Here is a 25,929-nt window from a genome sequence, read left to right on the forward strand (position 1 = left end):
AATAAAATAAACTCCCATGCGCCTAAACTTGCCAGCTTTCGGTTGTCAAGCCTTTTATATGCAGACGACCTGGTCCTTTTAAGCAACACAAAAATAGGCCTGCAAAGACTAATGGATGCAACTGCTGAGTATTCTATACGGAACGAGCTTCAGATAAATAACAAAAAAACTAAAATCTTAGCGGTGCGTCCTGGTAGGCCCCGGAAGACGGCTTGGTTTTCAAACATGGAGAGAATTGAAGAAGCACCTTGTCAAAAATATCTAGGTGTCTTTTTTTAACAACAACGGCGGCTACAAAACTCAGCTAGAAGAGCGAAAAAAAGAAGGGAGTAGCACTTTCTTTTGCTCTCAGCTCCATCTATAAAAAACAGTTCGGACCAACTTTTACCCCTATTTTGCAGACAGCCCAGGCAAAAGTTATTCCCACCCTATCATATGGAAGCGAGGTTCTAAAGGGGCGGGACAGTGGCAACTTGAACACAATTATTGCAAAAATCTTTAGAACAGTGTTTAAGCTTCCAAAAAACACCTCATCAGCACAGATCAGGCTTGAATTGGGCCTCAGCAATCAATCTCCGGCGAGACTAATGAGTTTTTTAATAATCTGTCATAAACTAAGGTCATCAAAAGCCGGGAGTCTGGCACAATATCTTTGGTCTACTATATCCACAAACCAATGGCATTCGGGGCATGCATATTGGGCCAAAGGCCTGGCAACTTTGAACTTAATTGAAGCATGGGATTTGCAAATCAGCCAAGGCGAATTTAAAAGATTGGCAAAAATAAGTATGAAAAAACTCTCTATAGTAGAGGACAAATCAAGCCTTGCAAAAAGGTCACACGGCTGGCTAACTCTCAACACGTACTCCAATCTGTCTCCCCAGGGGTACCTATCTTTACCATTGTCTGCACATACCAAACTTCGTTTTCTAAGATTAAGACTGGGAGTGTCCAACCTGCTTTGTCATCTGCCGAAGTGGAAAAGAGACCAAACACAGCAGCTATGCCGCCTTTGTGGGAAACACAAAGAAGATATAATCCACATTCTCTGTTTATGTACAAGCCTGATGCAGGAAAGAAGGTCCCTCCTAAGGAAAACTTGGAACAAAATAGAAATCAGATCCTGCAGAGCTGCAGTTTTAGCAAGTTTTAATTCACAATACCCGGAGTTAAATTATGCCTTAGTAAGGTTCATGGAGCAGGCCGGCAAAAGAATAATGAAAGGGTCAAAAAATTGAAATCATGATCATGGACCTAGTTGGTATGCTGCCCCTGAGTGGTGAGGTCAAACGTACTTTAAATCAGCCCATACCAAGACCTTGCGAAATTAATTTTATAGAAATTTGAAATTGTTTGAGCAAGAGCGAATGGAGAATGGACTCCTAACCTGATAGGCCATACTTTTAAGTTACTCAATGCACTTTATTGGTTGTACAGAATGCCATTTTAGAACCTGTACTGTCTTATGGTAACATCGCAACTTTTTAACGTATTTAATCAAATCTTTTAAACAAAATGTGTTGCTTATCTACCTGGGTTTATGTCACTGTACAATGTAGTGGACTGCAAAGGTTTTTATTTAACTAAGCAATAAAGTTTACTTACTTACTTACTTACTTACAGTGCGGATCGAAGCCAGTAGTCTGTACAGACATAAGTCTGCGGTGCTGTGCCGCTGGGTTCGCAGGGGGCCTGTGTCGAGGAGACCCGCGGTAATGGCGGCAGCCTCGTGGCAGGATGAAGCCCGCCGCTCTAGCAGTCGTTGGTCTTCACAGTTCACAAGTGAACTATGCCCAGAGCCCTGGCCTATTTATTCACACTCCTACGCTGAAGTGGCGTACGTCAGACCAGCCCACTCCGGTTACGCTTATGCTTGCAGGGGGGGCGATACAGCTACATGACTGAGATCTTCCCTAGTGTTTGACGTAACATAGTTGGGTCCACTGTCCACAAAACTACAAGCACCAGTAGTATTTTTGCACATGGAGAGGTGTGTGTTCTGCTTACTGAGATGTGTCCAGCACATCACCGCTACACTTTTCATTGTGTGCATTGTTATTCATGGGTGAATTGCTTCCTTCACATATAGTTTGTTCACACATGTCCCAATATTCAGCTATTGTGTGGATGAGGGGCCGTGCCGTTTTCGGAAAGTTCGCTGTCTTGTTCTGCGCTGCCTCGGTGGGAGGGGGGGTCCTGGGGGTGGTGGTGGGTTTTGTGGCGTTCTTGGGTGTCGAAGCTGCTTGATCAGTAGGTCTATGACATGTGTTGGTCTTCAGATGTTGCTCTGGGCTGGGCTCCCTTTCATACTGTATGTAGTTGTTTAATATTTAAAAAAACAAGAAGACATTATATAGTTTAAATAAATAAAAAAAAAATACAAAAACTATTTTTAGAATAATAAAATTACAAAATATCACATTTTTTTTCAAAATTACTGAGAAAACATAGGTTTTATGAACATTAAAGTTAGAAATTAGTATTTAAAAAAAAACATTCAAATTTACTGAAAAAGCGATTGCCACATTTCCCAACATTGAGCTATAATATGGCTGAGGGACCATGCCGTTTTTGGAGGGTTCGCTGTCCTTTTCTGCACTGCCTTGGTGGTAGTAGGGAGAGGGGTGGTACGGGGGGAGGTACTGAGGGTTGTGGCAGTGGGTTTTGTGTCCTTCTTGGGTGTTGGAAAAAACTATAGGTTAAATGAACATTATAATTAGAAGTTAGCATTAAAAAAACATTGAAATTCACTGAAAAAACCATAGGTTTCAGGCACGTTATAGTTAGAAATTAGCATTTTAAAAAAACCTTTGAAATTTACTTAAAAAACCATGGGTTTCAAGCATGTTATAGAAGGAAATTAGCATTTAAAAAACCCTAGAAATTCACTTAAAGAACCATAGGTTTCAGACATGTTATAGTTAGTTGGACATTTCACTAGAACAAAACCATAGAAATTGCCCTGTTATAGTTAGTTCAGCTAATTATAACCTGCGCCCCTGCAATGCACTGCTGATGACGTCACAGATTACATCATTCATGACATGGTCAGTGATATCACTGATCACATCACTGATGACATCTCAAATGACATCACTGATGACATCATCGAGTGACTGTGTTTCTATAAAGTTTAACCTCTTCTGTGCCCATGACGAGACTATCTCGTCATGAACCCCACCCACTAATGTAACGCCCAGCACAGGAGGGGGAAAGGGCGTGGCACAGAAGGGGTTAAATATGGTTTTAAAGACATCAGCCATGCAGCACCGGCAGCGTTCCAGACCAACAGCTGGCCAGCCTTGTGACACTGGGAGGAATAGAATTTAGGGATGGGCTTCACATTTGCCTTGTAGTCTGAGCACATACATGTCCCACAGTGTGGCAGTGTTCCCGCCCCCTCTTGCTCTACAGTCTTGCATCATGGCGTCAGCCTCACAGTCATCCACTGGAGCATGACTTTGGGCCAACAATCACTCAGCAGAAGCTGTCCCCCTTTCCAAGACATGGCTATTTTTGCCTCTTGAAAAGAACCGTTGCCAGATCAGCAAATTTGAGCGGATCATTAGTGTGTTTGGAACACTTCGTGATCCCTAGCAAACAAAACATGGGATCCAGTGGAACAGCCATCCCCAGTATCTCTGATATGTGTTCCATGACATGCACTCAGCTCTGTGCCGTATGTAGGGAGGTCGCATCGTGGTAACCACACCAGGGCATGTCACGGCCACTCTCTAAAACATCTTGTGTAAGCGGTGGGGTGTAAGGTATGTACAAATAACTGAAATGGGTCAATTTCAGTCTCATGTTTCGGAACACTCGTTTGACTTGCTCTAATGCCAACCCCATTGTTTGTCAGTCAGGGTAGTGCCCAGGCTTTCCTCCCACCTGGGCTTGTCCAACAACGAGAGAGCAGTATCCACAGTCTGCAATGGTGTGTTGAGAATCGTGACTGCTCTACGGCCCAATTGATGGGCCAACACACACTGCAGCCCATGATGCAGAGCTGCAGCCTCCTGGCCCGCGCTCCATATGCATCTAGGTACCAGCACAAGAGCATTATACGTCAAAAACTGACTGGCTTGTAGGACATTAACGTCCTGCAAATCCTGGAAGGAGTGCATGGTTCCATTCTGATAAAGGTCCCCTAGGGATCAAAAGCTCTGCCTCCCGCCATGGCCAGCAGGGCCTTCAAGCTGGGCATACACCAGATCAGAAGGTGTGGGCATATAGCGGTGTCGCTTGCCGCAGCTGGATATATCTATTCCAACAAACCTTGACAACCCGTGCCAGTCGGGCAGCTCGACATGCCGATGCGCCTCCTGGTATACTGCAAGCAACTTTGGTGCAAGGGTCGTCCGTTATACCCCATAAAATTCAATCGAGAGTCCATGAGTCCCCGGAACTTTATTCTTAGCCATCTGGCTAATAGCAGGGTGGAGTTTCTCCTCCTGCAGGGGTTACTCAAGCTCCTGAAATTGTAAAGGGCTCAAGCGAGGACGGGCAGCCCTTGCTATTGAATGCCGGAGGTGAGCAAAGGTGGGATCGGCCGGGGGAGAATACAACCATTCATAATACTGAGCAAAAGTCTCACAGATTTCAGCTTGGGCATTCACCACCGCTCCCTCTGGGGCACGAATTGCACAGATAACTGACTGGGGCTCTTCTGAGTGTAGGATCCAAGCCAAAGTGTGGCCGGCTTGTCCCTGTCCGCATGCTGCCTTGCAAGGGATTCCCTGTAGTCAATATTGTGCACCCCGCGCGTTTTGTCTGTATGCTGTCCCCCAAGAAATTGTAAACAAAAATCCATGAAAATTTGCAAACAAAATGTCACAGCCTTGCACCTGCCCACTGCTGCTATTGATGTCTATAACTGCTGCAGAGCATGAGAGATGTTGTACTTCACTTTAAAGATTCTGTTTTACAGGTAATTTCAACTTTCTTCATTGTCAACGTGTATGATGTTTAGAAAGCCCTCTCACCCCAATGGGAATTGTGCAACTGTGTTTTTACAGTTCTCTGACTGGAGTTTAGATCATTGTTGTGTTAAGGTACAGAGGGTTTGTCTCATTGATTTTCATTCTAGGGGGCACGTTTGTTGATGTTATATGTGGTACTTTGTAAGAGTTTCTGTGGAGCTGTGCCCATTTGAGAATGATGAAATACTTTTTGGTTCCTGTTAATGGGTGGAGATCTTTGTCAGTGTTTGTTTCATGCTTTTTGTTGGTTTAAGTTGGACCTCATTGGTGAAGATATGGAGTATGGGAATAGAACGAGCGTATGTAGTGATAAGGCCACTTATATCTTCAACATTAGTACTGTGGTGGGGGAAGGGTGATGATATGGTCATGGGTGTTTATTATATTGTAACGCACAAAAGTAGATGTAAGGCTGCTTGCAATGGGTTTAACTACTGGCCACAGCTCAGGGCAACACTCCAGCCCACTGTTCTTTTGCTCACCATGGCATGTACGTTTGGACCCAGCCATATGCAAATCAGGCTTGACCCTGCTCCCCATGGGAGCGGTCCAGCCCGAACTGCCAGGCCAGGTTCTCCCTAAACCAGTACTCAAGCAACCCAGGACCAGTTTTGCCCTAGTATCCGGCTCATCAGCCATGTGGCGCTTTCTTCCAGTGACACAGTGAGCACGGGACCCATGTCTGGGCATAGCTATTGCCACTTAGAGTGGTACGTTATAGAAAAGGGTATACCCAAAATCACTGGGACCTGGGTGAAGGGCAGTATAGAAGGGTGTGGTCCCAGCACTTTTACATCAAAACAGTGTAAGGTTATGTTAAAGCAACATACACAGAAAAGATATAACTAAAGGATATTTAGCGCAAGTGTTATTTAATCACACCAAGCACCTGATATTCATGAATAAGTACATAATTTTCAGCAAAACGTAACGTTGGTGTGCCCAACTGAGTGAAGTAGGAGAAGGGGGGTGATTCGTGTGAGATAGAAAGGCAAGTGACAAATATTAAATCTAAAATAACACAATCAAATTGTTTAGCACGCTATTCAATTGCTGAAAATGATGTACTTATCCATGAATATCAGGTGCTGGGTGTGATTAAATAACACTTGAGCTAAATATCCTTTAGTTATATCTTTTCTATGTATGTTGCTTTAACCTAACCTTACACAGTTTTGATGTAAAAGTGATGGGACCACACCCTTCTTTACTTAGAGTGGTACATCAAAAGGTGACAGGAGTCTGATTGCAATAAGTCTAGTCACTGGCAATAGCAATGGGTGTTGTGGCTGTTGTGCCTCGGTCATTTCTATAACAAAATCTATTGATGTCTTCCCTCGAGGTTTGTAAGACCCATTGGAAATTTTACCTCTACAGATCCCTGGATGTAGCTTTCGAATCCTTTGTCATCTCTTAGATAATCTTAAAGCGTGAATGTTCTGACAGATACTTCTGGGCAAACTGGCAGCACTTAAACGTTTCCTCTTGGTAAATAATTCTCAGGGATTCTGGGCGGCCAATGAGAGACACTGTAACGCGTCACGTCAGCAGTTGACAGTGTCCACACAATCAGCTGTTCGGCTGGTGCATGCCCTTCATTGAATTGTTTCAGTCCACAGTGGTTGCCTTATATTTAAGGGCCTTGTGTTTTTTAAGCCCTTTATTAGAGCCTTGTCATTTCAAACAGTTACTGTTCAATCTTCTTTAACTTAATTACCTCCCTTACCCTTATAAATGTATAATATATTTATTTTCCCTCATTATAGACTAACATGTCTGATCAAGAAGGAGAAAACCCTGGGATTTCACAGGGAAAATAATCAATGAAGTGCTGATCAAAAAGCATATACAGCATGAGATGCGTATTTGTGTACCCTAGATCGGGTGATGGTTACGAAAGGATTTAGAGGATCAGCTAATGGAAATGACTATTGGACCATTTCAGGGGGAGTATCCGATTACGGCGACGAAGGGGGAAAGAGAAAGAGAAAGTCTAGGCATATTGAGAAAGGGACAATATCCTTCAAAGAGATGGGAGGTCCACGCACCTCAAGAAAAGTGGGAGGCTTAAGCACCTCAAAAAGAATGGAATGTCTAAGCACCACACAAAGCATGGGTGTCCTATGCAGCACAAAATTGAAAGGAATCGGATGCGGCACAAAAGAATCAGGAGTCTGTTGTGGTATTAAAAATACTGAATTGGGAGAGGAGGAACCACATAGCGAGGCCCCCTTAGACAAATATGTTTTAGTCCTTGATGAAGGGGATTTTTATGGGGACGATCTTTTTGCGGAGGATGAAACCCCTTCTACCTCGAATAATGTAATCAAATATCACTTAGGAGAGGAAATGTTTTTCACACACAGCATTAAGCACCCCAGGAGTGCTGAGTGGTGGCCCTTTGACCATGTGACCAAGTTCATCAAACAGTGGATTAGGAACCCACTTGAGAAGAATACCGGGAATGTTTAAAAGGCTGAATGCTCGAGGTCTGTTATACATGATAAGGTGTGCCTCACCCCTAACCTAGACCCCGGGATTATCACCTTCCTTTTTAAGTTGGGTATAGACCCTAGGAAGAGGCTTGAGAGGTCCCTTAAGTCATGCCAGGACCGCCTCCTTGACGTCGTAGGAACCCTGGCAAGAAATATTGACATGGTGGAAGAGGCACATATCAATGAGCTCCCACTAGATTTAGATCCCCTCCAGAAATGGGGCCAAAGGGCTATGGTCCTCCTCGGAAATGCCAACGCTGTCCTTAACGTCAAGAGGTGGAGAGTGGTGCTAATGAAAATAAATCTGAAACTTGGAGATCTAGCAGAGAGAGAAGCCTCCAAGAACCCCAAGGGTCTTCTCTCTGGGAACAACATGATTAAAACCCTAAGCAAATATGTTGCAACCTTTACTGCCCTTGACAAGGCCCAATCTAATATGCACAAGAGTTCTCAGCCCAGGTGTTTTTGGAGGGCTCGGCAGCAGGGGATTTTCTGCCAGCCGCGGCTCCCAGAGGTCACACTTCTTAAATAACAGTTAGCAAAGAGGCTTTGGCAGAAGCTATCAATCCAGAACAACCCCAACCTTCTATCCCCAAAGAGGACGCGTTCTTCGCGGAAGACGGAAAAGGTCACGTGGACAAAGCTCAGCCAGATACCAGGGTGAATGCAATGATGGCACCTTGTGTTTCCCTGGGAAGGGTGGGAGGTCGCCTCAGGATCCTTGGGCCTTAGAAACTCCAAAGGGAGCTGAGTTTGACCACAGTTCAACAGGAAATTGTAGAAGAAGAGGTAAAACATTTGTTACCAACGGGTGCCATTGCACAGGTACCTTTAGAGCATACTGTTCCTAGTGGAGAAGGACAAGGGGTGAAGGCCCATGATAAACCTAAGAGATCTGAAGAAATTCCTTATTTACAGGCATTTCAAGATGGAGGGGATCCATCTTTTAAACAATACTTTGCTATGGAAAGATTGGTTGATGAAGTGAGACCTGAACGATGCCTACTTTACCATTACCATGGGAGGAAGTGTCAACCTTACATTTAGTTTACCTGGTGGGTCGACTTTAACAATTCTGTGCGCTCCCCTTTGGTCTCTCATTGGCACCATGCTGCTTTACAAAAGTAATGAGAGCTGTAGCATCTTATCTCTGAGAGAGAGAGAGGTGTGTGCGCATGATAATCTATTTGGATAATAGCCTCATCATGTCCCAATGCCAAGCACAGGTTTTGAAGGACTTGGACATGGTCATGTCCCTTCTGGAGAGTTTGGGTAAACAGAGAGAAATCTGCTCTTACCCCCTCTAGGTCTCTAGAGTTCTTAGGCTTCACAATAGATTCAGTGAAAGTGGCTCAGCTCTTGCCATTAAAGATGATTGCCAAAATTCGAAAAGAGATATTATATGTTATCAAACAATAATCTTTAACTCTGAGGGAACAAACCAGGCTTCTAAGTCTTTTGTCTTCTTCTATTCAGGCAATTTTACCAGGCCCATTAGATTTTCGGTCCTTGCAGAGGATAAAAGCAAAGGCCTTTCGGGGAGGATTGTGGTATGAAGAAAGGGTGTCCCTAGATTGGGGAGCCAGGTCAGAATTACTTTGGGGACTAGAGAATTTGGACGTTTGGAATGGCAGAGCGATCTTTGGACATCTCCAGACTTCATTCTGGAGTCGAATCCGAGCTTTTCCGGTTGGGGTGCACGCATCGGTGCACAGAATACTAGTGACTTGTGGTCACATGCAGAGAGGTTGCATCATACAAACTATTTAGAGTTGTCAGCAGGTCTTTATGCTCTTATGAGTTTCAAACATTATTTGCAAGGCAGAGTCGTTTTTGTTAAAAATGGAGAGTGTTTCTGCAGTAGCGCATATGAATCGCTTGAGCCGAGAAGCTCTGGCTATTTTGCTTGGAGCTCAAGATCAGCCCGAAGGCAGAATATTTGCCTGGGAAGGCGCATGTTACTGCAGACTGGAATTTAAGGTTTTTACGAGATTTACGTCACTGGAAATTGAACAGGGTCTGTTTCAGGAAACTGTCTTGGGGCCCACTGGAGTTAGATCTCTTTGCGAAAAGGCTGACCTTTCAACTGAAGGGATATTACAGTTGGATGCCAGACCCGGGTGCGCTAGCAGTCAATGCATTCCTTCAAACTTAGAAGGAAACCAATGCCTGCTTGTTAACCTATCTTTTGCTGTGAATCTGAGAGTTCCTGCAGAAGGTGAGCCAGAAGAGCTGCTCTCTGATACTAATAACCCCGTTTTGGGTATCACAGGTGTAGCTCCCAATGACCTTGGAGCTAGCTTGCGACACTCTTTTTTCTTCCTGCAGTGGAGGGTCTGTTGAAAAACGCAGATGGAGAAGAACAACCTTCTGATTGGAAATGCAAAAATACTCTAAACAGCGCTGGCCACAGGTTCAGCACATCAATCCCTATTTCACAATTATAAGAGTCCTGTGCAAAGCGCCTCCGGAACCCGCCGCAGTTGGGCCCCACTGGAATCCAGACAAGAACAGTTTTTTGATCATGGAAGGTGCACCAGGAAAGAAGTAAAAGTGAGTCCTTTAAATTTCTTTATTCTTCTTCGTAAAAAACAGAGAATTGGCATCAGCCAACGCGTTCTTTCCTATCATAGGAACTTCATCAGGGCTGAAACAATTTACACAAGACACACATAATAATTACAACACAAAAATGTACAACGAATGAATCAACATATATATAAACAAATACGACACATATTACAAAAAAGCGTATATATGCATTACCCAAAGACATCACTAAATGTACATACACAGACATCACATTATGAAACAGCCCACAATAAATATAACTTAGTGACATATATATAATTTACAAAAATACATATATATTAAAAGTGGATTGCTAAACATTCTGATTTCAAAGTCCAACAGTTGAACAAAATGGAGAAAAAAATTAAGATTGGCTAATGTGATGCCATCTTTGCAGATCATTGTGGCTGGATGTGACTTAATTGAACCCTTATTGTGGGGCTCCTTCTCGTACTATTCTTGAACCATATTATGATCACACTGGAAAATCCTTGGACTATTTCACCTAGTATACATAGGTGAGATTTAGTATTTTGCTCTTTGACCTCTAGTCTTAACTCTGTGCATCTTACCTTTTGTACCCTTGCTCTCTCGCCCCCTGTTTTTAGTCTATCTCATGCCTCTCTCCCTAGTAAATTCCAGTTGAATTTGTCGTTCTCCATTTTGTTCGAATGTTGGACTTTGAAATCAGAATGTTTAGCACTTCACTTTTAATATATATGTATTTTTGAAAATTATATATATGTTACTAACTTATATTTATTGTGGGCTGTTTTATATGTGATGTCTGTGTATGTACATTTAGTGATGACTTTGGGTTATGCATATATACTCTTTAGTATTGTAAAAAAAAGAATATTTTCTTTGTAATATGTGAGGTATTTGTTTATATGTTGGTTCATTCGTTGTACATTTTTGTGTCGTAATTATTCATGTGCTGTCTTGTGTCAATTGTTTCAGCCCTGATAAAGTTCCTCTGATAGGAACGAAACGCGTTGGCTGATGCCTAATCTCATTTTTTACAAAGAAGAATAAAAAAATTTAAAGGACTTGCCTAAAAGACTTTGGCTTCTTTCCCGGTGCACCTTCCATGATCAAAAAACCTTCTGATTGGAACTTTGAGCCTTGTTGCTTGGGGAATATCAGGCGATCTAGAGAAATGTCAGGCCTTTCACGAAGAGCTGAGGAACTCCTGGAGGAGTCTTGGGCTCCAGGAACCCTCTATAGGTATTGAGGAATTTGGAAGAGGCGAGTACGTTGGTACTTGGAAAGGGTCTTGGGTCCCGTGGAGGTTTTTATAGTTGAAGTAGTTAACTTTCTCGTAGAACAGTTTGATAGGGGCCTTAGTCATAGAACGATAGACTGCAATAGGTACGCAATCTCTGTGGGGCACAGTCTGGTCAATGGTAGGAGTGTAGGAAAGAATGTTTCAGTTTGTAGAGTCCTTAAAAGCATCAGGTTAAGGAGAACTCCTAGATCTAGGTACGATATCCTATGGGATGTTAATTTAGTTCTTTCTATGTTTTCCTCTTTGCCTGGTAATAGTTGTTTGGACCTTACTTTGTTAAATATCTTTTCGATGAGTGTCGATGTTAAAGCTTTGGAGTTAAGTAATAGTGTTTACGATGCGTTTGGGGTTACATTTGAGATAACTAGAAGGACAAAAACGATGTCTGGCACTATATTTTATCAACATTTTGATTCATGCAGAAAGCTGTGTGTTGTCAATTGCATGAGGGAGTACAATTTTAGAATGAGTGAGTTTCATCATAATGGTACTGACCAGCTTTTGATTTCCTTTGTAAAACCCTTTAAAGCTGTTATCACTTCAACTATTGCTCAGTGGGTGAAATGGACTATGCAGCTAGCTCGTGTCGATTTGCAGACGTTTCAAGCACACTCTAGGAGGGGTGCAATGGCTAGTCAGTCCTTTTTTAAAGGTGGCAGACTGTAGGTTATTTAGAGAGCCACTGGTTGTAAAGGTGAGTCTTGGAGGCAGCAAAGCTAAATCCAGGAGGTTCTTTATTCAAAATCCACAGACTCACAACACTTTGCATGCTCTCAGCTTGGATCCAGCAGCTTACTGGTTCCATTAACGGGAAACAAACTAACTACACACAAAGCGCACGTGGAAGACATTGCAAAGGAAAACACTGCGATCTACCAATATGACACGAGCGCAGATTCAAAGACAAACATAGCGTTCTACAGTGATACCATGAGCGCATGCGCAGACATCACGCGCTGCATGCATAACTTGGGTTGTTGACATTTTAAAAGATGCATTAAAGAAACTCTAAAGAAACATTGCATTATATTACACCGGTCTAATTCCTCCACCTTTACGAAGCATTACTGCAAACCAGTTGAACGCGTCTGATGTGGTATTAATAGGCTAACAACTTGCATAAGGGCAGCCTCTGGTCTTGGAATGAAATAGCGATTCTCCAAATTAAATGTCAAGAGAATCTGAATTTCATTAAAGACACGGAGGCTGACATTATCCCAACCTCCCATCCTGTATTATTGGGATATACCTATTTTAGGATAATAGAGCATAAAAAAATACCAAAAAGGGGAAGCTGAAAAAAGATGTCATTGCTATAGAAGGAATTTTTAATGATTGAGAGCCTTGTTTATTTCTTGTTCTTCAGACTTGCATAAACTGGAGGTTTAATGCTTCCCTTTTTCATTCCAGATAATAACCAATAGTTTGCTTGCTATAAGGAGCTTCAGTTCGCTTGATATAAGGAGCTTTGTTCCTCTGACTTTTTTTCGCTTACTGTGCATTCTTTATCTTTATTCATGCTTGAAGAAGGGAGCTAGTTAGGCATTTAAAAGAGGCAGATTGTTTAAGATTGTTTACTACACAGATTTATCATATGTTTTGAATGTTCTGTTCTATAATGTTTATTTTATGATGTAAGCTTCTTTCAAGTGCTCCGTGGAGTGGTATTAAAGGAATAATGCAGAATCTTAGCCTCAATGTCTTTAACGAAATTGAGATTCTCTTGCCATTCAATTTGGAGAATCGCTATTCTGATTCTTATAAACAGTTGACCGCACAACTTGATGATCAAACAATGATATGCAGTCGTTTATTGCCATCTAATTCTAATTATCCAGTATTGAAGCAGTAGGGTGCGCCTACTTAACAAGCAGCGCTTCTAAGTATCATTTAGTAAATGACGACATAGTGAAATTTGTGTCTGTTATTTGTGACATGATGTTACATCTATCCACTGTCCAGGACTCAGTGAAAAGTAGACAAACACTGGATATGTATTATTGTGTAAAACCAAATAATGTTAAAAGGGTGAGCCTTCCTTTTTGCATCTGCACGTTTCCTCATAATTTTATTTAATTTATCACCAATGTCCCTATTATTTCTTTCTCTAAGAAAATTGTAAATCATTTTTTGCTATCTTTTCTTTTTAGGATTATTTAGATGTCGGATGCGCATTTAATACCACTTCTTGCAGTGAGAGCTGTCGAAGACAATGAAGACTCAAAGCTTGACGATGATCTACTTTCTTATATTCTTTCTCCTTAACGTCACCCCATCACTCCAAGGTAAGACCACAAGCTGGAAATAAGGGGGTTGTCATTGATTTACTGCTAAGTCTTCACATCAGGACCTTCTGGGTTTCTAAATCAATAGTGTGAGATATGTTTATAAAAGGGTTATTTTTTAACTAGTGCTGTATGCTTGGATGCAGTCATCTGACAAGTTTATTTTCATAAAATGTTGAATTAAGTAAAGTGCCTCAAAACACCTACTATAAAATCTCATCAAATCTGAACACGCCGACATCTTGTTAAAACACATAATAATAGCTCTATGCGTGTACTTAGACTGCAGTCTGAACATGGAAGACCAAGAACCATCATTAGTAGATAAGATTCATAGGAGTAGCAAGCATTGTTAAAGCCCACAGACCTGGCTTTCCCATTGTGCATGCACAGGCACACTTACTGGCAACACATACAGGCACACATGCATTTGCCGCAAAAAGTGCAATATAAGAACACAGACTGCACACACAGTCACATACACAACCCCCCACACACAACCCTACTACACAAGCCCAACCCCACATTCACACATTCACACACTCATATAACCAAAACACAACCCCACCAACAGACACAACCCCAACCACTCACATAACTCCCCCACACAGTGGCACAATCCCACACACAGACAATCCCACAGACACACACAACTCCAGACACACACCCACACAACTCCACACTCATAGATGCATTCACACAACCTCACAACACAGGCACACATATCCACACAACTCTACACACATAACCACAGAACTCAGCACACACTTACTCACACACCCATTGACACAGGCACCCACTCAACCACACATACACCTACATACACACTTATAAACATACACACATTCATATACATACACATATCTCCTATCTCTCACACACACAAATACGCACACACACATTGAGACACACAAATCAGCACAAACATACCCAAATGCTCGCTCACACTGATGCACACATGCCCATAAACATACAACCTAACACACACCTTCACACACATTCCCTCACACATATACATACTCACACACAAAACTATTCCCACTCACTCAGGCAGACACCCACACTGAGACAAATACACACATGCACAGGTACCCCCACACATCAACACACACACACAGACTCAGTAACACACCTGCACAAAGACTCACAAACAATTACACCCACACACACACCCATAGAGATATACCTACAAATTCATTTACAAACGTACACACACACACGTCACAAACATACCCATACAAAATACAGCCTCCTCCACACCCCCACACACAATCACACACACACACACACACCTCCAAATCCACACAAATTCCCTCACACACATGCATTACATACAGACACACAACTATTACAATACACTCAAGCACACTCACTCCTACACAACTGCAACCCTTCATATTCACTCTCCTACACTGAGATACACACATTCACTCACACACACGCACACACGCACACACACATACACACATACACACACACACACACACACACACACACACACACACACACACACAGACACATTTACACAGACCACAACACACATTCTCTTACATGCACACAGACATTCACTTATGCATAAATCCAGACACTCTTGGGTTCCATTCATTTTTTTCTAGTTAGATTAGATCTGCGGATCTGGTAAACAAATAAAATTAATTTTTCACAAAAGAAAATGCTCTTGTGTTCACTGGGTGGCTCTATAAATTGTCTTTGTGGTAATTATACTCTTATATGTAGGACCTGAATGCATTCCTTGATGTTGTTAAAGAAGGTCTGGTTCCCTTCTGCTGTGAAATGTGCTCCATTCTTTCGGTATACTCCTGGCATGTCAAAATAGATATTATTTTATTAACTGGCCACCGCCCAGTGGCCCTGGAGAAATACTGAAATTATTTTATTAACCTGTCTAATAGATTTATCTATCTTTGTGCAAAATTGAAAGGAACATTGCCACTTATGCCTTTGACGTATGTTGGAATTATACGTAGGCTGATTGAGGTAAGAGATTCATCAATGTTGCCAATGACTCCTTCAATTCGATTTCGAGTCCAACCACTGTGATTCTGCCTAGACCGTTGCCGCCACAGTTCACTATCATGAGGTCTGGGCGCTAATCCGAAATGCTGTGAATCATAGGCTACAGCTGAAGCCACTTCCTACCTCCGTGGCCAAACCATGTGATGTCCACTTTGGAAAATCCAAGATCTCTGTCAATACCACAAATGTTGGCTCTCTGGCCCGAATTAAAACATTGTGGCCCACAATCCACACTCTAACCAAGATGCTGCTATGGAGTTGGTAGCAGAATGTGACATTTTCCAAACAGCATGGAGTGTGAAGAGAACTAAAAAACAGGCAGTGCACATGTTAAGGTTGGCCGATGTTGGGGTACTGATTATTAGGTTCAGTTGTCAATAACTGCTATTTGTATTGTGGTGCAATATATCATAACGATTATGTTATTTGTAAAACATGTATATATTTTTTTTAAGTAAAAGGTAACTTCCAATGAGAATCCTAATCAGACTTGCAGAATTGACAAAGGTTTATGAACTGTTAACCTTTAACTGGCTCGTAAGGACTTTCAAATCAATTGCCATGGAAGCTGAGGTTGTGAAAATGTGTATGGGGAGAGCACACATGTATATTGCAAATGAAGCACACTGTGCTGGTTAATTTACATGTAGAATTAGAACACATAAAAGTAACTTCTGCCATACCTTTCCCTTAGTCTTTTACCTTTTTTAAGGGTGTTTTGCGGATCCGCGGATCCATCGCGTTATATGAGGGCCACACTGATGCCGTTAATCTTTTCCCTGGTTTAGAGCCATTGGCACTGGCCATTCGTGCGTCTGCGCGATCCTGGGGCATCCCAATGGGCACAGACTTGCATGCCATTTCACTATATGCTGACGTCATTCTATTATATATCAGGGATGTTCTCTCTGGCCACATGTGCACTTTCAATGCCAATTTCAGGGGTGCATCAGAGTGGCCTGTGGCCCCCAATGCACCCTTGAAATTGCATGTGCAATTTGCGAGTACCTATTTGGTACTCGCAAATTGCGCATGGAATTCCCATTCATTCCTTTGGGCCTCTGGGCCCATAGGAATGAATGGGAAGCTTTTCCTTAATTGCGAATCGCAATTTGCTATTTGCAATTAAGAAATATGTAGGAATCGCTAATATTTTAGCGAAACCTACATGCATAGGCAATTGAGATTCCATAATTGCGGTTCCTTAATTATAGCAATTATGGAATCACAATTGCCTACCTTGATGCATGTGCCCCATTGTTCCAGCTGAGAGGACATATGTAAGAATGTGAATTCCATATGGTCTGTATAATGCTTGCGTGATTTTAATAACTTTGTATATTGACAAAAAAGCTTAATAAAACAGACCAAACAAAAAAAATGAGGGCCACACTGACCCCCTCGATGGATTCTCCGATACCGAGGAATAAGCTTCTCTGAGTGAAGTTTACTGGTTGGAAATTCACAGTAGACCCCCAAATCCAGTGTAGCATTTAACCCCTTCAGCGCTCATGACGGAACCACTCCGTCATGAGCCACGGGTGCCGTGTGCTCATGACGGAGTGGTTTCGTCATGCTGCGGCCGTTGGCCGCCGCTCCGCCCACGCGGCGCTAATTCCCCGCATGTGCGGGCGATTAGCGCAGTGGGCGGAGTCGTGACGGAACCACTCCGTCATGAGCACAGCTCAACCGTGGCTCATGACGGAGTGGCTCCATCATGAGCACAGCGCCACCGCACTGCCCCCAAACCCCCCCCCAGTGCTGCGGCGGAATATCCGCCGCAGCCAAGGGGTTCAAGAGGGGTTACACTGTTCCCAATACATTTGTTGAAAAATGCTGTTTTGTGATTGGGTGACAGGTTGAATCCTGCAGATACATGTACCTCAGGCACAACCTGTATCTCTTGAGTTTATTGCTGGCTGGTGAGGCGGTGCCGAAGGTGAACGCTTTTGCTCGGGTTTCCAGAGTGTGATAATCTGAGTGTGGTACAAATCTCTTTATTGAACTACATTGAACCAACAGCTTCTTCTTCAGGTATTTCTTCTGAGGATACATTCTGTATGCTCTTGTTAATGTGTACAGTGTATAATATGTTGATTGTGGATTGAAATGTTTTGTGCATCTGAAAAATGATGGAGGAATCCCTAGATCAGTATACGTATGCATTTTATGAGCTTGTATAAGTGGTTGCATATTGTGGACGTGGTGTAGCACTTTAGATGAACAATTAAAAGCTAACATGTTCACATATTTATTGTATTTCAATGCTATTGATTAGAATTGCTGTTAATTAATAGAACTTATTCAGATGAATCCCCCACAGCATACACCACCTTTTGGTACCTCAAGCCTCTCCTACATGGAGTTGTCTCTCTAACAAAGCTCTGCAGCAGGTGGCCAGTTCCCCACCACTCACACCACTTTTTAGTAGGCCAAGTGTCATACAGTTGTCCCCTAAATAAAACTCAAAATCAAAATGCCAATCCCTCACCAGACACATCAACTATTACTAGGCCGAGCTCCAGGAACAAATGTCAGCTTGAAGACTCTAATTGCTCACCACACATATCATGTACTGGTAGGTCAAGCCTCTTTATAGCAATATAACAAGGGTACCCCTAACTTAGTTTCCTATATCAGGGTTTTAAAGCAAATATTTATGAATAATTATATAGGAAACAATTCATAAAAAGGTGAGGTAATATACAAACATAAGAAAAACTTTATAATCCCATTGACCAAGTATGACCACAGAAAGACCTAATTTCTATTCATTTCTTTATTTCTTGTTGTTTTATATTTTTGCAATAGAAAATCATTTCATTTTTGTCAGTACTCTTATATTTCAAAAACTTGTACTATTTCATTGTACATTTCTCTGAGTCTTTCTTTACAAACATTTACTTTTATAAGTATTATGTCACTGCATGTTTGGTCAGATAAATACATTACAATTCACATTCAAACAAAAAAAGAGAAAAAGGGGTGATTATTGAACATGGCTATTATTCGGTCTACGCGCGTTTCGGCGTTCAGCCTTCCTCAGGTAGCCATAAATTCTTAACTCCTATAACATAATAAGAAAAAACAAACTATAATTGTTTGTATATACCAAATCACTTAAGTGCACATTTTATTAAAAAGATGTTTCCCTCCTTTATACAAATCCTATTCATATATACAATTCTATACAATTTATTTACAAAAAATATAAACAGAAAACACAGTCCATCTCCAATTGCGCTATCAAGTCCAAACTGTTTTATAGGTCATAGTACTTGGCCTGCTGTGAAATTCTCTGCATACCATTATTTATTTCTAGAGAGCTCCTACACAGCAGGTGTACACAAAAGTGAATGCAAAAACCGCCTACCTTATTTTTGTCAATCTAGCATTCAAGATTTGGGTTCGTGGGTATGAGCTGAAATTGTATAGTGTAATCTTTTCTTTTTCGCTAAATCATCACAATCCTTTCCAGCAAGTCTGTAAACAGAGAAACCGACCAACTATATTAAATACTCCTGGCCTTTTTATACACAAAGTAACTTTACCAGCAATGCGGGTTAACTTAATTCATATCCCCTTGCTACATTTGTAGCCGCAATAGCGTGCTACTATGGTTACCTTTGTTTTTTATGTTCCAGGTTCCGAATGGGATGAATGCAAAATCCTCCCTACTTCATTAAGATATCCTGTTGCTTTGTTTTATGGGTGGGCGTCTCTGTAATTAGCTGGATCCAAACGTGACTTTTAGGCAAACACGAACCAAGCGGCTCAAATAGATCTAAGAAAGACGGAGATAAACAACGAAAAGTATGGATGAAACCTTACTGGGGGTGGGACCCATGATAGCTACCTCTATAAATGGGGTGCTTTTACACTTACTAGTAGACGCTGGCGTATTCAGAGTATTCGTCGTCTAACCGTTCCCACCAAATTCGCAGCGTGTGAATCAACACTCGCTTTTCAAAGATATAGCAACGCCATCTAAAGGAAAGCGCATCTAACTAATGCTACTTTTAAACGAGGTCAAGCCGAGAAAAAGGTTTCTACTGCACTGTCTAGAGAGCGCACCGTCCCCTCATACTCACCGGGTAGCATTACTTTTTCTTCCGTTCAGATTCAAAATGAAAAGTCGAGGTAGAAACGAGACTAACCCTTGAAGAGTTCTATATATGTCCTAAACTCTTTGCTCATTGGTCCGATTTTGTCGACATGATTGTGAAGCCTCCAATGGCGTGCACCCAGAATAGATGCCATTCATTACGTTAAAGACATATACACGACAACAATATCTTGTGTGCCGATCCTTCGTATTAGAAAGTCGTATTAGAAAGTCATCAGATATTATCGAACCTCTCCATACTTTGTTGTTTATCTCCGTCTTTCTTAGGTCTATTTGAGCCGCTTGGTTCGTGTTTGCCTAAAAGTCACGTTTGGATCCAGCTAATTACAGAGACGCCCACCCATAAAACAAAGCAACAGGATATCTTAATGAAGTAGGGAGGATTTTGCATTCATCCCATTCGGAACCTGGAACATAGAAAACAAAGGTAACAACAGTAGCACGCTATTGCAGCTACAAATGTAGCAAGGGGATATGAATTAAGTTAACCCGCATTGCTGGTAAAGTTACTTTGTGTATAAAAAGGCCGGGAGTATTTAATATAGTTGGTCGGTTTCTCTGTTTACAGACTTGCTGGAAAGGATTGTGATGATTTAGCGAAAAAGAAAAGATTACACTATACAATTTCAGCTCATACCCACGAACCCAAATCTTGAATGCTAGATTGACAAAAATAAGGTAGGCGGTTTTTGCATTCACTTTTGTGTACACCTGCTGTGTAGGAGCTCTCTAGATATAAATAATGGTATGCAGAGAATTTCACAGCAGGCCAAGTACTATGACCTATAAAACAGTTTGGACTTGATAGCGCAATTGGAGATGGACTGTGTTTTCTGTTTATATTTTTTGTAAATAAATTGTATAGAATTGTATATATGAATAGGATTTGTATAAAGGAGGGAAACATCTTTTTAATAAAATGTGCACTTAAGTGATTTGGTATATACAAACAATTATAGTTTGTTTTTTCTTATTATGTTATAGGAGTTAAGAATTTATGGCTACCTGAGGAAGGCTGAACGCCGAAACGCGCGTAGACCGAATAATAGCCATGTTCAATAATCACCCCTTTTTCTCTTTTTTTGTTTGAATGTGAATTGTAATGTATTTATCTGACCAAACATGCAGTGACATAATACTTATAAAAGTAAATGTTTGTAAAGAAAGACTCAGAGAAATGTACAATGAAATAGTACAAGTTTTTGAAATATAAGAGTACTGACAAAAATGAAATGATTTTCTATTGCAAAAATATAAAACAACAAGAAATAAAGAAATGAATAGAAATTAGGTCTTTCTGTGGTCATACTTGGTCAATGGGATTATAAAGTTTTTCTTATGTTTGTATATTACCTCACCTTTTTATGAATTGTTTCCTATATAATTATTCATAAGCCTCTTTATAGAGCCATCACCTTAAAGCTCAGGATCAAGAGACCAGTCCCAAATTAGACACAGCACCTTTAAAAAAAAAAAAACCTTCATGTATTAATTTTTCAGAACAGTAAACATGATATTCAGTGCATATCAACATGTGCAGTCAGCATGTTCTCCATCCAGCCTCCCTGTACCCGACATGTAGTCCATAATAAACGTCATTACAAGCCGGCCTAGCCTATGCATCGAGTGCATCCACACTAGATTACCCCATCAGATGACATCAATGTATCCTATATAGGGCTTAAACATCCTATTTACTCTGGTCAGTCAGAGTCTCTGGCTCCATATGTATTAATCACATCCAACATCTGCCTCCAAGCCTCTACTGCTTCGGGAGTCCCCTCGTCATGATGCTATTCCACGGTCCTCCACTACGACATATCTCAAACCCAAAAGTCTACGCTCGGCACCTGGGATCCCATCAAACCTATTGCAACTCTAAGCTCAGCCGGGAGCAATGCAAGTTGCAGAAGTTTGTAGGATATTTTGCATCTTCGGGGTCTCTTTACCATACCCAGCCAGCATGCCGCCAGCACGCAAGGAACCTCTATGCTTGTGACTTCGCCCACTCTAGGGATCACTTCCTTCCAAAAGCATTAGACCTCTGCACATCACTATGCCAAATGCAAAAAAGTTGGCACTCTGCTCCCCACAGTGAACACATTTCGCTGCCCTAGTAGTGTAGGAAAGTGCCGCTTTTTGCATGGTTACCCCCCACTTTTGGCCTGACGTCTGATGCAACTTGACTTGATGTGCCCTGGGTCCCTGACAATCAGGGCTCTCAGGGTCTGAGTTCTTTCCCAAAACTGTACCTTTGTCCCCACAATTGGCACATCTCTGGCCACAAAAAAGCCCCTTGAAAAGGTACCATGGGTACCAGGGGCACTGTGACGATGGAAGGCATCTAAATGTTGTAGACTTGTAAATGTTGTAGACTTGTAAAGCGCACAGCTACCCCAGCAACGGGGTGTCCCGGCGCTGTAGACCGCTGGAGAACCCGTCCTGGCTATCCCTGTGAGATGGTCCTTTTCTGGGTATCTCCAAGGTGAAACCAGGCATCCCCGGCGTCTGTGGGGGGCCGTTGTAGAGATGAGGCAAGCTTAATGCCCAGAGTTGCCGAGTGTGTTCCTGGTTAGAGTAGGTACCGAGGCGAGAATTATCGAGTCCGTTTTGACCCTGGTCCACGACCCTGCCGCGTCGGGAATTGAACCCTGGTCCCTGGCCGATTCTCAGCTTACGGGTCTGCCGCCTCTAACTAGTGAGCCACACCTCTCCACTAAATCCATCTAAAGACAGCAGCACCCATTGTGCCACCCTTGGAGGCCCTGTACCTTAACACACACACACTGCCATTGCAGGGTGCATGTTTTCGTGCAGAGAAAAGTGAAGAGTCGACATGGGGCACATCCCTGTGTTCCATGCCTGCAACCCACTGCCTACGGCCTAGTTAAGTTACCCCTCTAGCAGGGTGCACTCAATCAATCAGGGATTTGTGAAGCACGCTAATTACCCGTGAGGGTCTCAAGTTGCTGGGGGTAGGTTGTGCAGCTCCGATTCAGCGGAAGAGCCAGGTCTTGAGGATCTTCCTGAAGGTGAGTAGAGTGGGGGAGCGTCTGATGTTGAGCGGGAGTTCATTCCAGATCTTTGCTGCGATGTAGGAGTAGGCTTTTCCACCCGTTCTGGCTCTGCGTATATGCGGAGTTTCATCGAGGGCGAGGTTGGCGGAGCGGAGGTTTCTCTTGGGTGCATGGAAGGAGACTCTTTCATTTAGGTATTGGGTTCCGGTGTTGTGGAGGGATTTGTAGGTGTGAGTGAGTAGCTTAAAGGTTACTCTCTTCTCGACAGGGAGCCAGAGGAGGCATCGTAGGCGCTTGGTGATGTGTTCATGTTGTGGGATACCGAGGACAAGCCTGGCAGTTGTGTTCTGGATGGTCTGGAGTTTCCGGAGCCGGGATTGTTTGATTCTGGCATAGAGGGCGTTTCCGTAGTCCAGTCTGCTAGTTATGAGTATGTGTGACGGTTTTTCTGGATTCGGCAGAGATCCACTTGAAGGTCTTGCGAAGGATGCGTAGGGTGTTGTAGCACGAGGAGACAGTGTTGATCTGTGGGGTCATGGTGAGGGTGGAGTCGAGTATGATGCAGAGGTTGTGGGTATGGTCCGTGGGAGTAGGGGTGCTGCTGAGGGCGGTGGGCCACAAGGTGTTGTCCCATGCTGTGGGGGGGGGGGGGTCCAAGGACGAGGACTTCTCTATTCTCCGAGTTGAGCTTCTGACAGCTGCTGCTCATACAGGATGCAACATCTTTCATTCCTTCCTAGAGTTGAGTTTGGTCATGTTGAGCTGGGTGTTGTCGGCGTAGGATACTTTGTTGAGTCCATGTTATTTGACAATAGCGGCAAGGAGGGGGCCATGTAGATGTTGAAGAGAGTGGGGCTGAGCAACGATCATTGGGGTACTCTGCAGTTGATCTCTGTGGGTTTGGAGAGGAAATACGGGAGTCTGATTCTTTGGGTTCGGCTGGTGAGGAAAGAGCGGATCCAGTCGAGGTCAGTTCCCTGAATGCCAGTGTCGTGGAGTCTGGCGGTGAGATTGCGCTGGGAGACAGTGTCGAAGGCAGCAGAGAGGTCAAGTAAGATGGGGGCTGCCATGTGGCCCTGGTCGAGGAGAGTACGGATGTCGTCTGTGGCAGCGAGGAGGGCGAGCTTGGTGCTGTGGTTGCTGTGGAATCCGGATTGGGAAGAGTCGAGTGTGGAGTTGGCTTCGATGAAGTTCATGAGCTGGCTATCCCTCAGGTGAGGGTACAGTGGCATGAGCCCTGTACCTCTAAAGTGTCTAAGTCCAAAGAGTATATGGTCTGGGAGTTGGTCATTACGAACTCCACAGCTCCATAATGGCTTTACTAAAAACTGGGAAGTTTGGTAGCAAACCTCTCAGCACATTACACCCACACTGATGACAGTGTGGTATTTAATGAAAAATGCACACAGAGAGCATCTTAGAAATGCCCCCTGAAAAACAACCAGCTGCCTGCCATTTGCCACCATCTGACAGGTTTCTGGACCCCTGAATAGAGAGCCTCCGCTCTCTGGGTCCAGAAACAAAGCCCATTCTGGGCAAAGGTGTCATGCCTTCTCCCCCAGGATGGGGTGGGCCCACGAAGGGTAAGCTTCAAAGGCCTGCCACCTTTGTAAGCTGTCCCTGCCTTTTGTTGCCCCCAGCAACTCTCCCCCACCTGTTCTGCCCCCCCACACTTTGGGTGGGAGAATAATCAGGAAAACCTAGCTAGGAGGACAGGTGTGCCCACCTTTGCCAACCCCACCCCTCAGGTGGGGGAGTTAAGGTGAAGAACACATCTCAGTCCCCTCCATCTTGTAGATGAGGGGACCCTACCAATTAGGGAAAGGCTCATGCCCCCCTCCCACTGAAGGGTGGCATAATAGTGGGTATTACTCACACCAAGGAAGGGGCCCATAGGTTCCGACCCGCACACCCCTTTAACACCCCTAAATTTAGTATTTAGGGGTGGCCCTGATCCTTGCCTCCTCAGATTCATGGAAGAAAGAAGGACCAAAGAGCCATGCTGATCCAGGAAGAAGAGGACACCAACTGCTTTGGCCGAGCTCTACCGGCCTGTCCCGACTCCGACCTAACTACTTAGAAACCTCTGCATGTCCAGCATCCCCCCAGAAACCCTGAGGCCCTGCACTGCAACCATCTTTAAGACTCTGTCTCCCGTGAGGACCGGATTTGCTCAAGCAAAGATTCACCCACAGAATCTGGATCCAGGCGGCTCCACGATTTTGCACCACTCAGCACCGGACGCCTACGGCCTGAGTTTGAGTGGCCCAACACCACGAGGAGGTTTCTACTGTATCCTGATCTGTGATCCCTGGCCTCCCTCAAACTTCGAGTTGACGCCTGTTGCCTCAAGCTGAAGGGTCCCCCCGACCGCGACTGGAGCTGGTAAGAAAACCCGACGCCAGAAGACAGCCCTGCACCCGACGCCATACAGCCTTGGTTAGCCCAACCAACGGTGTCCAGGCATCCCCCAAGATCCCAACTTATGTCTTCAGCCAGTGGTCGTCTCCAGGAAGCCTCCCTGCCCGAGCCTGCAGCATCTTTACCGAACCGGAGATCCTCATTGAAATGCACAGAGCCCCTGACGTCGCTTGGCACACTGCACCCGGCTGCCCCTTTGCCGTTGGTGGTGCAGCTCCTGTGGTGTTTGTTGGCCCCTGCAGTGCTGATCTGTACCTCAGGAGCTTTGCTCCCACAGCCTAGTGGCCTTCACGCTAACAGTCCCTGACCGAAGGCCCCCTTAACCCCATTGGCTAACATTGGGCCCCTGCACTTTGCACCTGGCTGCCCTAATGACGCTGGTGGTGCAATTTGAGTGCCTACCTAGCCCTTGGGGAACCTTGGTCCTAACCCCCAAAACTCCCACTCGTAAGACGTTTACTTACCTGAGTACCCGCTAACACTTTTCTCCCATAGCAACCCATGTTACGAGTGTTGTTCCTGAAAATGTTGTGTTGAGCTGAACTTTGTATGAAAGAAAAAGTAACTATACTGCAAACCTTAAAGTCTTACTTACCTTGTATTGTGAGATTCCCGGTGTGGTATCTATGCATACCACCCTGAGTAATTGATGTAATCCAAAAGTAATCTAAAAGTATTCTAAAAGTGATTTCTGTGTAATTTTAACTGTT

At 43.4% G+C, this 25,929-nt stretch overlaps 1 protein-coding gene across 1 annotated transcript in view; it reads left to right on the forward strand.

The window, feature by feature from the left end:
* LOC146870881 (butyrophilin subfamily 3 member A2-like) overlaps positions 1 to 25,929 on the forward strand; it is a 104,370-nt gene that overhangs the window by 18,706 nt on the left and 59,735 nt on the right. Inside the window, exon 2 of the mRNA XM_085599718.1 lies at positions 13,484 to 13,618. Within this exon, the coding sequence (XP_085455844.1) occupies positions 13,546 to 13,618 (73 nt within the window). The 5' untranslated portion in view covers positions 13,484 to 13,545. The remainder of the gene's footprint in view (positions 1 to 13,483; positions 13,619 to 25,929) is intronic.

Source organism: Triturus cristatus, chromosome 1_1, assembly GCF_964204655.1.
Source record: "Triturus cristatus chromosome 1_1, aTriCri1.1, whole genome shotgun sequence".
NCBI lineage: Eukaryota > Metazoa > Chordata > Amphibia > Caudata > Salamandridae > Triturus > Triturus cristatus.